Source organism: Ambystoma mexicanum, chromosome 3q (genome assembly GCF_040938575.1).
Source record: "Ambystoma mexicanum isolate Mex_15411 chromosome 3q, UKY_AmexF1_1, whole genome shotgun sequence".
Lineage (NCBI taxonomy): Eukaryota > Metazoa > Chordata > Amphibia > Caudata > Ambystomatidae > Ambystoma > Ambystoma mexicanum.
Genome location: NC_090926.1, coordinates 8,086,888 through 8,101,945, shown reverse-complemented (window position 1 = coordinate 8,101,945; position 15,058 = coordinate 8,086,888). Strand labels below are relative to the sequence as shown.

At 46.6% G+C, this 15,058-nt stretch overlaps 1 protein-coding gene across 1 annotated transcript in view; it reads right to left on the bottom strand.

The window, feature by feature from the left end:
- Positions 1-1,023: 1,023 nt before the first annotated feature.
- Positions 1,024-15,058, bottom strand: part of ENTHD1 (ENTH domain containing 1) — a 390,944-nt gene continuing 376,909 nt past the window's right edge. The window contains exon 4 of the mRNA XM_069652811.1: positions 1,024-1,579. Within this exon, the coding sequence (XP_069508912.1) occupies positions 1,389-1,579 (191 nt within the window). The 3' untranslated portion in view covers positions 1,024-1,388. The remainder of the gene's footprint in view (positions 1,580-15,058) is intronic.

Below are 15,058 nucleotides of genomic sequence, written 5' to 3'. Positions count from 1 at the left end.
CAGGTGCAAGCTACTAGTCTAACTCTACTCCTTATGCCCATAAGGCTAACTTTGCGTGAAGGCAAAACATCCAATATCATTTTTTTGAAAAAGTCACTACAAACATTCAACAAAAATGTTTGTTGTCAGGGTGGATCACCCACCAACCGTCATCACCCAGTAATACCAGGTATGTAATTCAAATGTAGATGAACAAAGATCCACAATATTCCTTACAAGAAATCTTATACACATCAAAAGGTGATGTATCTTCACCATGCCTCTATTCAAGCTGTTGAAGTCAGGAGGTAGAATATATGGCAACTACACAGATGACACAGTGCCCTATTCTGCTTACAGGCAATGACTCCCAGGATTCGGTGACCATTTATACCACCTATAAACTCCTGGATGGTATGAAATGGATTGGCTCTTAAGGCCAAAACTGAAATTATGATAGACTGCACTGCACCCAAAATACGAAATCTGGACACTTTCAAATTGCAGTTTGTAGTCAGAGAACCTTTTCCAAAGTTAAGACCTTGGAAGTTTTATATCCTACTACATCAAACACCTGGCCCAAATCAGACCATTCCTTGGTTCCTCCAATTGTGCTACCCTGGCCCGCACCATTTTTGGTTCTCATCTCGATTATTGTTCCACCCTGCTATTGGGCATAGGAAAAGTGGAACCTAATCGCCTCCAGGTGCAGCAAAACAATGCTGTTCGGGTAGTCAACGGTTTTCGAAAATCCAGTTAGGTGTCAGCAGCTAGGCGTTCCCTACACTGGCTACCCGTTGGCAAGCGGATCACTTTTAGGACTCTGTGTCTCACCCACGCCTGTCTGTATAGGAAAAACCCTGTCTATCTGTCAAATCAGCTTTCATGGCTCCCAAATAGACAGGCCCTGAGATCTAAAGTAGAATCTTTTAAAGTTGCCATATGAAATAAACATAGGAAACCAAAGGCAAGGGTCACATGGGTAAGTACCAAAATTGTTTAAGTACTCATCGATTCGAATAAATGAGGAGAGGAGAGGCTCAGTCAGGTAAGCAGTTATAACTTCATATTTTAATATTGATCAAAATCATAATAGCATAAATATCCATAATTCGTTCACACATTAACATCCTTAAAAATCATTCAACTCTGTAATGTTACAAGGTAACTTTATCAAAATATTATAAAGACTAGAGATTAAATCTAAAAATAGCCTATCTATTACTACTTAAAGTGATGCATAACCATCTATGTTGTGATACATTTCATTAGGTTATGATGGAAATGCTGTCGCAAAAAGTGCTTGGTGCCGAAAAGTGCTGTGCCAAAATGCTATGTGCCTACTGTAGATACAGAATCATCTACAGCATCTTAAACAATACAGTTTCGGCAATATGATATAGTCTCGTTCAATCAATAGAACTGATGGTCGCCTCTAGAGTACAAATAACATTGGAGACACACTGGTACAAGGATTTATACATAGTTTGCAAATAACCCAGTGGGTCCCATAGTTGAATCGCTGTAATAATCCAAGCTTGATTGCAGATCTCAATTCTGATAGTAGCATCAACCCAGATAAAAACATTTAACACAGCAACTGAAATAGGAAAGAAGAACAAATAATAGACATTAAAATAAAGAAAACTGACTGAACCTCAAACAGACCACACATTATAAAAGTGTAGGACTATCAATATTAAACATAACATGTTCACCTAGATTAGTCCACACGAGCTGCAGAAAACCAATGCTTTGTTCACGCAGCCCAACAGGTAAAAAGATAACCAAATTACATCTGAGTAGACAAAAAAGTGGAGTTGGAGATATATCTAAATTATCCCAACCTTCAACACTGTAGCACAGTGAATGCTAACCCAAGACATACACAGAGTTTCACTTCCAAAAAAGTACTAACCTCCGATTTTTATTATTTCCAAACTTGGAGTGCAAGGAAGTCACTGGAAGTTAAAATCATCTGATGTTGAACTGTGTTATGTCCAAAATGTCAGAGAACTTCAAAGGAGTGAAGTAAGAAACAGCCCTTTAATAGGGGCTGGTGAAAAAACAGGAATGAATGAACTTGTCAGACCTAAAAGTTGCAGAGAAATAACTATAGCAACAGCCCAAGAAAGATATGGGAACATTGAAATAGACTCAAAGGCTAGATCATGGTCCGTTTTCTGAAGTGTCATATGGGCAAATCTCAAGGTGGATAGTAACACCCAGACATTGTATTTATAGGTGGATTCAGTTGGCCATACTTCTGCGATGGAGTTTTTGCATAGAAGTGAAATTCTATAATGCTGCGGCTCGAAAACGTAAGACTGAGATTAATAATAAAAAAATAACAATCTACTGCAGGCGAACTGTTGAAAAATAACTAAAATGAAGAATCATATTCTTTGATTTATTTATTCATTTTAGACGTCTAGTCCCATTTCCTTTGTTCAATCTACTGTTAAGGGAAATTAAGTTCATCCAGAATTTTGATTTTGGCTCAGTCTTACAGGCAGTGTAGAACCCTTTCCGCCTCCGAGGCAGGGTTCGGAAAAAAGACAGGAAGGGAAATCGACTGATTCAGATGGAATTCGGTCACTACCTTTGGTAGGAAAGCTGGGTTTGTCCAAAGGACTATCTTGTCCTTGTGAAAGACCAAGAAAGTATGCTCCACCGACAATGCCTGGAGCTCACTCGCTCTCCTTGCTGACGTAACGGCGACCAGAAAGGACACTTTCCAGGTCAACCGTAGCCATTGGCTCAAAGGGTTTATGGCACAGCGCCGCCAGGACTACATTTAGGCCCCAAGGCGGGTGCGGACTAAGAACCGGAGGGTAGATGAGTGTCAAGCCAGCAAAATGTCTTCACCACCGGTTTAGTTAGAGAATAAGAACACCGGTCTGTAGAGAGGTAAGCGGAAACCGCTGAGAGATTAGTCCTGCAAGACAGAACATGAACCCCTGACTCTGCTAGGGAGGATACGAAGGACAGCACCGTGTCAATCGTTGCCACCCTCGGGTCCAATTCTTTCTCCAAACACCAATGACAGAACCTGAGCCATTTACTCTTGTATTGGGATCTGGTCGAGGGCTTCCTGGCTGCCTGGCTAATGGGCATGTTATCTGCAGACAAGCCCAAACGCTCTAGAGACTTGGCCTCGTGCACCATGCCGCCAAGTTGAGCGATTGTGGGGAGGGGTGCCACATCTGTTCCCCTTGGTGAAGGAGATCTGGGGTTACTGGTAACCTGATCAGCGGAAACACCAACAGGTGTTGAAGTTCTGAGAACCAAAAAACTGGCCGGCCACCACGGGGCCATGAGCAGAAGGGAACAGTTCACAGAGTTCTTCCCCTTCCAAATTGCTCGATGAACTAGGGGAAGAGGCGGGAAGGCGTAAGCTCTCATGTTGTGCCATGGAATCTCGAGAGCGTCCCCAAGAGGGGAGGCTCCCAGCCCCCCTCTGGAGGCGTACTGAGGAAGCTTCTTGTTTACCGCCGTGGCAAAGAGGTCCACCTCTGGTGTGCCCCAACGCAAGAAAATCCATGAGAGGACCTCAACTCCCACTCGTAGCTGACCACTGTCCGCCAGCTGAGGGCATCCGCTGTGACATTCAGCTGGCCCGGGATGTGCACCGCAAGTAGCCAGAAGCCATGAAGCGGCCCACTCCTATCTGGATGGGCAGATCAACCAAAGCAAAGGTGCCCACCCCACAGGCAACGAAACACTGTGCGGAAGAGGTATCCAAGCATTCCGGTCATAAACTGACCGATAAGGATGCGCACAAGGCCCAGACACCAGCCCTACACCTGAGGCCAATGGCGCAGCTGTAGGAGTAGCGTTCAATATGGCTGCCGCGATCGTGGCGGGAACGGGCGCCATTTTGTGTTCACCTGCGGTGAACTGCGACACGTGAGGAAGTGAGGCAGGGGTCCCCGTCGATGGATCAGGGGTCTCAACTTTAGCCTTAACATAAGGAACCTCGGCAGAGCCGGTACTATGAGGCCTGGAATGTTTCTGCGACATACCAACCGCCAAATTAGCCTTCTCAGGAAGGACCTCGGCGCTGCCGGTAAAAGAAGAATTTCCCTTCTTTGCCCCCTCAACAGATCTGGTCTCGCCGCAAGAGCAGGAACAGTGAGAAACAACCTTCACCGATAAGGCCTTGCCAGACCCTCAGAAATGTTGGTAGCTTTAGCCTCTGTACGAGGGACCTCAGACCCAGGGCCGGTAACAGCCTTACTAGCGCGGGCCTCGAACATCCGTTCGGTAGCACCAAGCCCCACCAAGGCCTCGGGGCGCACCCCGGCATAAGAGCCAGTCGTCCAAATACAGATACCCATGGATACCCTGGAGACAAAGTTAGGCCGCAATCACCAACATCATCTTCGTGAAGACACGCGGCGCCGAGCGGAGGCCAAAAGGAAGCACTCGAAACTGGAAGTGCTCCTCTCCCAAAGAGAAGCGGAGATATCCCCTGTGTGGGTTCCAAATCAGGATATGCATGTACGCGTCCTGAAGATAAACAACGCTGAGCCAATCGCCCATCTGCAAGGAGGAGCGTATCTGGCTGGGCGGGATCATCTTGAATTTCTCTTGGACAAGAACAGATTGAACTGGGAAAGGTCTAGGATGGTGTGCAGGCCAGCCTGGTTGGGTTTGGGCACCGTAAACAGCTGGGAGTAGAAGCCCTCCCCTCGCTCCCCTAAAGGGAACGGGTTCCACAGCTCTGAGGTCCTGAAGTTTCTGAATTTCGGCTTTGAGGGAGGGCGAGCCCGACAGCTGAAAAGGAGGGTTGAAGGGTGGGGTAGGGGGTAAAGGTAAGCGGAAACCCACTCGAGCGACTGACAAGACCCATCTGTCTTCTGTGATGGTCTGCGACGCCTCCCAATGAGACGCAATGCGTCCTCCCAGCGGGGACTCGTGCGGGCGCGGAAAACCCTCATTTGGCAGGCTTATTTGGCGGTGCCACCTGAACCTGAGGAGCGGGAGAAAAACCGCGTACGCTGTTGTCGACGGCGGTTATTCCCCACAGGAGTATCCACTCTGTATTTGCGGTCGAGGAAGCCCCTAAAACCGGAGGAAGGTCGACTTTGCGACAACAGTCTTTGAGACTTGAAAGGAGCTTTAACCAGAACAGACAATGATTTAGCCGTCCGAGCCATCTTTGGTTTTGGTGAGCTCTACATCAGTAGAAGAGTGAAAAAGCTCCTTACCATCGAATGGAAGGTCCAGAACCTGGTCTTGCACTTCCTTCGGAAACTTAGTGGCATGCAGCCACGCTTGCCGCGAGGTATCAACCCCGAGCTGAGGGGTCTACGTGATGAGCCGGAGCCTCCAGGAGATCCTGGGCCAAGACCGTGGCATCGGAAAGGCCCCCCTCTGAAATCTTCCAACTTCTCGACCGGAATGTGCTCCTCAAACTCCGACAGACCTCTCCACATCCGCATGTTAGCTCCCACCAAAATCAATTCTGCATTGGCCTGCCTGAGCTGTAAGGCCGAATTGGCAAGATTTTCCTCCCTAGGGAGTCCAGGAGCTTGTCCTCCTTTCCCAAGACCTGCTCCGTGAGTGGCCGTCACGGAGGAGGATGCTACAGGCCTGGATTGCAATGTAGCTGCAGCTACCACTGTGGAGGAGGGAGGCGGACAAGACGACAAGGCCACTTCTTCCGAAGAATGCATCCTGTACCTCGCGTCAATCTTTTTATTGACAAAATGTCCCGAGTGTGGCTTTTCCCAAACTCTTCGGACCTCGGCCAGAACGTCCTTCTGCAAGAACAGGCCGGTACGCTCCAAAGGAGACAAGGTGAACGCCCCAGAAAGCACACCCTCCTGCGGAGTGGGTTCCTCGGGCACCGGACCATCTAAGAAACTCATGTCCAGCACCCGGTCATGGAAAGCTCTGATAGAGCGGGGAAGGTCCTCGTTGTCCTGATCGTCTTGCGGGTCATCTGACAGGTCAAGATCCTGCTGAGCCGTGTCAGGCACTGCCTTGTCCACTGGGGACAATGGTGGCAAAGCCAGAAGCGCAGGGGGAGGCACCACGGGCAAAGGAGGTGCCGGCGGGGACCACGGAACGGGTGGAGCCGGAGGCGCAGGTGGACATATCTCCTTGAAAAGCCCTTTGAAATATTCCCTCATGGGGTGGGTGTGCATAAGCGCTTGAAATTTACCGAAAAAGGCATCCTCAGGAGATTGTTTCGGAACCTGAGGAGGCCTCTCATGAGGTGGACAAATCCAGGGACGTAACGGAGAAGGGTGCCACACCGGCCCCTCCACCGACGTAGCCACATAAATCAAGGGAGCCGCCCCCGCGGGCAACGAAACATTGTGCGAAAGAGGCATCCGGGCGTTCCAATCATAAACCGGCCGGTAAGGATGCGCACAAGGAACCTTAGGTTCACCCAAAGGACCGAACCCTACACCAGGGGCCGATGGCGTAGTTGTAGGGGTAGTACCTAAAATGGCCACCGCGGTCGTGGCAGGAAAGGCCGCCATTTTGTCCTCATCTGAGGGGAACTGCGGCACGTGAGGAAGTGAAGAAGTGAGGCAGGGGTCCCTGTCGATGGGTCAGGGGTCTTAACTTTAGCCTTAAAGTAAGGAACCTCGGCAGAGCCGGTACTATGAGGCCTGGAATGTTTCTGCGACATACCAACCGCCAACTGAGCCTTCGAAGGAAGGGCCTCGGCACTGCCGGTAGAAGAAACTTTCTTCTTTGCCCCCTCAACAGATCTGGTGTCACCACAAGAGTGGGAACGGTGAGCAACTGCTTTCACCGACAGGGCCTTGCCCGGCCCCTCAGAACTGTTGGTAGCCATAGCCTCTGTACGAGGGACCTCGGACCTAGGCCTGGTAGAAACCTTATCTGCACAGGCCTCGAACATCCGTTCGGTAAATTCAAGCCCAGCCAAGACCTCGGGGCGCACCCCGGTTTTGTTTTTGAGGGAAGCCTAAAGAGCGGCCTCAGAGCAAGCTCCGGTACCCCACGACTCTACGAATAGACCCCACAGGAGGGGCCTCGGAGCGTACTCCGGTGAACACAGGCCCCCTACGAAGACCCTCGGAGAAAACTCTGGTAGAATTATTAGGCCCGACAGGCACCTCAGGGTGAACCCCGGTAACAGAGCGATCAACACCCCTCCCGGCCCGAGAGGAACCGGGAAAGGTATCCCCCAGCCGGGGTGCTCTGAAAAGTAAAGAACTTACCGGGCGTTTTTTCTTCTCGTCGATGAACGCCTGAAAATGCCTAGGAGGAGTTTGTCCGAACACCACCTCCCATCGCTCCAACTGACGTTGAAGTGCCCGGACCGGAAGGGAGTCACAGTAAAAACAGGAGTCCCAACGGTGTTCCGGACCCAAACACTCTAAACAAGAGGATGGGGATCCGCCCTCGCGAAGCGACAGTGACACGATCAACAGTCTGGAAAATCTAGTTTAAAAGACATAGACAGACTAGTAAATGAACGCTAGCGAGAGCCAGAGAGGAAAACAGGGAAGAAAGTCTTCTGAGGATGCAAGTGCGTCCGGCCACGATCGTGCGGAGAAAAGGACTGATGGGCGATGCGGAGCCAAGGTGGGCGGGGTTACGGCCACGTGCTGGGCCCAGCGCAGGAAAGAGGGACACATTTTTGAAAAAAAATTGGATGCTTTACAAAATGCTCCGGTCCCGTCCCACAGGACGGAGAGATGTCCCATAAGTATGGAGGGAAGGGGACAGGACCTAGGAGTATGCTTTTTGTATCTTTAAGGGCCTGTTACTGAATACGCCGCTAGCACCCTCGTGGTTTTCAGGAGCATGTAATGCATTGGTGCCAGGAACATCATCCTGACACTAGTGTATGCAAGAGGGGTGGCCAGTGCATCTCTTGCCTTGCTCTCCAGCCCCCCTGAAATAAGGTGGCCTGCACATTGCTAAAGAAAATGCACATGAAAACAAAACGCATCCTCGCACGCCTTTCCTTCGCGTTTATGAGAATCTGTCCCAAGCTTTAAAGTGTCTTATTTTTACATACATTTTCATACCCAAGTTAGAACTGTGTTTTCAGACTAATTTTCCAGTTAACCAAGCATCAGGCAATTGGCCCAGGGAGCAGAGTTCAATGCAGTGTTTGGAATTTCTAAATCAACGGATAACCCTCATACATAAGCAGTCATAAAGAAGCTTACAGAATTAATATCGTTCCTCCATGATAAATGATATGTCCTCGGAGTGGTGTACATAATGACCCCCTTAAAAATACTATATTTTCATTCTTGACATGGAGCCAAACCCAATGTCTAAATAAAGGTGAAGTTTCTATTCTTACAAAATGTACACTCTCATCAGTGGTTCCTCGACAGGCGGTGCCAGGTACAAATGGTTTTATGCCAATGCTCCTCTCCAACTAACAGGAAGTCATGGTGGTGCTTGTACCAATAAGGACCATGAAAATAAGCATGGTCCAGGAAGAACAGAACATTCTCTGCTTGCATTTGCAGGATGGATCTGTTGAGATGTCTGAAGTCCACTGTTGGTCTCATGCACTTGGGGAGCTCAATCAATAGAAAAATATTCGGGGACATTCCCTGAACTCCTTGTTTCCTGTGAATTTATATGAACCACCTCCTTGACTTTTTTCCGGAGCATGCCCAGCTGGGTCACTGCCTGTGGCAGATGTGAAGCCAGGTTGTGGCTGAATTGTAGGGTATGCGCCAGACCCAGAGTTTGTAACAGTCACTGGCCCAACAACTTATTTTCCCACTCTGAGGCAAAGTGGGATATTCTTCCCCCAACAGGTGGTGGAGGCATCCGTTGGAGGTTTTCCAGGCTTGCTTTTGTTGCAAGCGGTGTTGCTGATAGCCACCCCTCCTTGTTCTATGCGCGGATTTGTAGCCTTTTCTGTCCCCTTTGTAGAACCTGATGCTGACAGCATTATATTTTGTGATGGTTTCAGCCGCTAACTGCTTGCTTAAGCTGAATATCTGCTAGCAAAATATTGCTCTGTTCCTGAGCGAAAAGAGTTGGGGCCACATTGTGTTATTGACTCTAATTCATTAGCTGTATTTGTATCTGATCCACCCCTCTCACCCCCTGCCCCACACTTAAGTGGTCTCAAACCCATTCCCAAACAGCTGTTCACTGTTGAACTGAAGGTCAAGAACTTTTCCTTGCACATCTTGTCTGACGTTTGTGCACTTCCACCCATCCCACCCATGTGCCTGTTCATTTCTGAAACCAATGTCTGCCCCTCACATGCTTAGACGAAAGACAGATTTTGTACAAGATGCCTTGGGCTTCTTTTTGTCTGTCTTCAGGTAGATTAAGTATTTTTTTCAGGCATCTTTGTCAGAAGGTGATGTCACTAATTAGATTTGGCGCCCATTGTTGCACTCCAACAGCCAGCACAAATGTAATTGTGAAGCATCTTTAGAACATATGTGCATCTTCTGACCTGGATCGCCACTGGAAAAACGGAGCAGGGGTTTTGAAAATCCGAAAGGCCTTTATGCCAAATGTTGGGGACAATGGGGTAGAAACACAATCATTTCCCTCCTTCAAATGCAAATAAGTATCTGCCTTTTCAGAAATGTTCTGGATCAGAAGTTCAAGTGCATTCATGAACCTCTGCATCAGGGAGATAAGAGAAGGAGTTCCCAAATGACAAACCAGCAAGATGTGATGAGTGGGGGCATCCTTTGGTGTTTTGTAATCTTCCCATAAACCATCACGGAAGCTGATGGATAGACCCATTGGTCTGGTTGATCGGTTACATCAAAGTCACCATTCTCATCCTTTGGATGGCTTGCATAGTTTACCGAACACTGGAACGTATTCATGTTTTTGTCCTCCCCTTCCTCGAAAAAGGGAGATCTCACCTTTTTCTGTGTCTTAGGTGGGTTGTTTAAGGGGTTGAACAGAAGCTTTTTCTGTGCATCAAACTGCAAGAATGGCTTCCATTGATTATATGGTTTCCCCAGTAACAGAAGAGACTCGATTTCGCCTTATCCCTTTCTTTTACCTTCTTAGTCTGCTTCTCTTCTTTCTTAATAGCTTTGTTCTTCTCTTGTCATGTCTTTCTCCATTTGACTTTTCATTTGCTTCCTTCTATCATTTTCCCTTTGCTTTTCCAACTCCTACGTCCTGAATCCTACCATTCTGACCAGAGACTGAATTACCCTTATTGAGGTTCTGCATTGCTTCTTATCTGACTTATAAAACAGACACTGTGTTCCTCGTTCTCACCTCTATCCCATCCCTCATCCTCTCATCCCCGTTTTCCACCCCTCTCTAAAGCCTCTTGTATTCTTTTGCTTCAGCATTCCAAGCCACTGCTCCTCGTTTGATCCTGTTCCCTCAGCTCTCATTCCCACATATGGCCTCACTTGAGCTCGCTTTTTTATTCTTCTCTCTAGTGGCATCTTTCCCTCTTCCTTTAAGCATTCTACCATTGTTCTCATTCTTAAAAACCTCTTGATCCTTGCTTGCGCCTAAATACTAATCTTTCTTCATTCCTTTCTAACCTTGTGCGTGTTGTCCACTCTAATTCTTGATCTTGAATCTAATTCTCCCTTTCCTCCACTACAATCTGGTCCCTGCATTGATGATTCCACTGAAATTGCCAAATTGCACATGAAACATTTTCTCATTTCCTCTCACGATTACAGTCTTCCATCTGCAGCTTTTGATGTGGATCATTCTATTCGCTGCTCTTCATTTTTTCTCTTTGTAGATCTGGTCCAGCTCTTTCCTGGTTCTCCTATTTTCCTGGAAGAAACAAAGTTGGACGGATATGGCACACTATTAGTGGAGGTAGTCCTGTAATGGATTAATGTGTAAAGAAGGAAATTGAAAGAAATTAGAGAATAGATGTGAGGTGCAGAGGAGAGATAAGCAACCTTGACACCTAGGTTGCGTAAAGTAATAAGAAACAAAAAAGTTCCCAATTAAGGAACTCACGTCCCCTGCACACTTTCCAATATCTGGATGACCAGACCAACAATTTGTATTTTAAACAGTATTTCTAATAATATATTTATAAAGAAACATTTAGCGTAAAAAAGCTTAGGGAAGTCAATTCTTGAAGAAATCAACATTGTCAGAGTAGGTCACAAGAACCGAACTTCATGTTTAATCTTGTTATTGAAATTGTGGAAGGCCCAAAGCGTTTCGAGTGGTACAACACTATTCATCAGGAGCAAATCAAACAGTTCTAAGGAAAGGTATGTACAAAATTTACATTAGAATAATGTTTTCCATTGACAACAATTTTACAAAAACGGCTTGTACAACCAACTTGAAAACAGTATATAGGCTAATTAAATGAGCATCATTGGCGCTAAATATGCTTACGAGGTGAATTGACACCCAAGGGCTAACATTTTCAAACTCAACAGTTCCCTTAATGTTACAATTTACAAAACAAAGTGAGTCAGCATCATGAGCTTACTTAATAGACTGGACTGTGTTTTAAGAAAAATGGTAAGGTCATGTGGTGGTTATAACAAAAGTGGACTGAAAAACAGAAAAGGAAATTCTAACCTTGTGAATATATAAGAATATCTTCGAGCGAAGAGATGGTGGATCCAGGAAAGGGATCCCAAGTAATCGACCAAGCAGTACTAAATTAGTAATGTCAACACACTCATATCTGTAGAAAAGGAGTGGGCATCAGAGACTAGTAAATAAGTGCAGTAATCAGGAAAGACTTGAGCAGTAAACTTAAAAATACACTTACAATTGATAGCGATCTATCTGGGTAGTGGAAAATCATCTTTAGCCATGGTGAGAAACCCACGGTAGTCAGGAAACCAAGTAGGTGGCTTGGAAATACTTAAATTGTAGCCAGTGACTGGGAGCTTTGTTCAACAGATGTCCCAGTCACTGGCTACAATTTAAGTATTTCCAAGTTTACTGCTCGAGTCTTTCCTGATTACTGCACTTATTTACTAGTCTCCGATACCCACTCCTTAGGATATCAATGGCTACTTTCATTTTTAACGCAGTTATCGAAAGGGTACTTCTTGAAGCGGATTGTCCCCAGGCCTGCTCTGTCTGCTTGTGATGCATTTCCACTGGGGTCGCCCAGTGGTCTTGAATTGACACATGCGCCTCCTGCAGGATGGATAAGATACAAGGAATGCCCGAAGAGGGGGAACTCTCAAAGCTACCTTTCAATTGTCTATAGATGGTGCACTTGATGGGAGTGTGTATGAAGGAATCTATACCTTCATGATTTAGCTCATTAACCACTTTCAACTTAAGTACCGTTATTTTTGTCGATCCGTGATAAATCTTATGACTGGTGTTCACCCCTTGGGCAGCCTCTCTCCACTGGAGAGAATTGGCAGTAGTGCCCCAGGGTTCCCTTCCCATCTTCTCCTTAAATTACATTCTGTTATTCCTCTTTTAGAGGGCATTATGGCACCAGTGGTGTTTTGTTCTGCGGTGAAAACTAACCTTTGTGATTTATTGCAGGTGAGCTCAGAAAAGCGTTGGCTACGGAACCTTTTTTTTTTTAACGAGAAAAATGACAAGTGCTCCTGTAAACATCATGCACAGGAGTATCCCCACTTGATAGCCCTACTTAGCTTAGACAACCTCGCTTTTGGACTAATGAGACTTTACTCTTCTGACTTGATAGCCAGATGTTCCAGAGTGTTAATGTTATACTGCTGTGAGGTTCCTCTCCTGCTGGACGAACAAAAGATTGTGATGCGTTTGCAGCCAACAGCTGTTGTTGACCTTGCTGCTTCCTTGAGAATTGGCAAGACGGGGACAACCTGTATGTTTCTCCTTTGGGAGTCCCGAGGGAGACGATAATGTGGCTGTAGTGAAATCGAGATAGGGTGGGGTCAGTGTCAGATTTGATAGCCTGCAAGGCCTCATCCATCTCCTTCCTTACAGGGTATCTCAGTTGAAAGGCACATTAAGTACACTGCCCTGAATCATGGGCCTGGGCATAGTGCCTTTTAACCAGCCTTGTCTTCTCAATACAGGCCCATAGCCCATCTGTTAAATCCAGTTTCTACCAGATCATCCATGATGGAGATTGTGTTGCGTACGGCCTGCACACCACCTTTTATGGTAGCTTTTGCTTCTACTTGCATGACCTCAGGTACACGTTCAAGGAGTGGTCCCATTTGGAACCACATTCCCCTATTATACCTGATCAAGGTGGTTAAAGAATGTTCCGTCATAACTGCCTTAGCACCAGTGCAGAGGAAACTCTTCAAATATGGAGGGCCAAAATGTAAATTCTTTTGTGGAGCAGTGGAACATTCTGGTGAAGGATTGCTGGGCCTCGTAGAGGCTTTCTCAAAACAAGCGAGTCCTGGATACACTGTCCCCTATGCCATTTGGTGCACTGTACAAAAGGTTATACCTCTTCTCTACTTGCCCTTTTAAAGCAGGGGCTGAATATGGATTATACATGGACAGCAAGACTTTTCAGCATATTGGGTGACCAATTTATCACTGAATGAAAGCCCCGTACTCCAGGGTGGTGCATCCACCAAGGTCCTCTCTGGCGGAGCATTGTTGGGGCCACATGGTCATCCCATTCATTGTGATCAGCTCCATGAGTTGAGGTAGTGTCGATGCCACCTCACTCATAGCAGTCATGTTTGTCTGGTTTCAGTGGGACTGGAGCCTTCTCAGTAGCAATACATCCTCCACCACAGGCTGAGGTACCAATATTTCCTCAGAGGAAGTAAGTTTGGCTGAGGCTCAGCTGGTACTCTCACATTAAATTCCCAATTCAGCATCTTCAAAGGGAATATTATATGTATTGCAACTGCGTACCAGGAATCTGAAGGGCTTGATCTGGATCGGCCCCTTTTTTCCGGCAGTTACTTGTTCTCTCCCCCCCCCCCCATCAATATGTTGCGATTGCAGACTCAGTGATGGGTTTATGTCAGGCCTCAGACCCCTTATTAGCCCCGTAAAGCAGACTACCAATGCTCTTCAAAATCATTATCAATGTATTGCTGTACAATTTCGTAATTCCTTCAGTGGAGAAAGTTCATAGAGACGCTTTTGGATTTGACTGTGCTCCCTACAGTAGATAAAACTTCTGTTGAATGGCCCTTTGAAACCTTTACATCCATAGATGGCATCTGCTTTTGTTTCCTTATTGGTGGTGGCCGGTGGCCTGTGTCCTCTGCCGACGGCTGCCTCTTGGTTGTAATAGTAGCTTCCAAAAGAACCTTGGACTGTGCACTCTGGTATGAAATAGCATTTTTTGATGTGGTTGTCGATGGTAACCCTCACAATGAAAGACATGTAAGCTATAATATGCTCTCTATTGTGCAGGTGTTAGTGCACTCGTGGATGAAAGCCTTTGTTGGTGGCTGTATGCTTTCTTGAACACATAACTGATATGTAGATAGGGGTTGCTCTGTATCTTGAAAAGCTGTCTAAGCTTATTCCTGGCTTGAGTGCTCATCGCAGACCTCGTTGACACCGCTTTCAGCGATGCCCAGAGGCAGCTGTTTGGGCATGTGGCCCTCAATGACATACAATTAGGTGGTGCATAGCTCTGGATCATGGAAGGGTGTCTATACTTCTCCATAAGCAGAGTGTTGGTCGACAGTTCTGTTGACAGCACAGAGACGAATGGCAGAGTTTTTGTTTTCATCTGGGGAAAACACCAGATACTTCACTTGCCTGTTAGTCTAGAGACGGTCTCCATTTGATCCCCATGAGGAGGAGTAGATTTTCCATCATCTGGCTCTTCTTGATAAAGGATCTTACCCTTTTCGTGCCTTTCTTTGAGAGAAGGCGGTACCTTTTGAAGAACCAGCGAGTCTGGACGGGAGCATTCACTGAGCTAGAGGATGAGGCACATATCTCCCACAGGTTTTGCTAAGAATTTGTGACAAAAGGACTACTACTCTGCAGCAGTACAGGGATGGTTACTGACTAAAGCGTCTAATCATCCAACACCACTACTGACCCAAAAGTAATCCCAATCAAAGGTGAAACAAGGCAAAGCATGAACGGTAGAACTCCTTTCCCTCCTAGCACAGAAACATCCAAAACAGCAATACTACTGTTGTGCCAAAAGAAAAGAAATGTCCAGTCCAGGTTCTATAAAGCTACA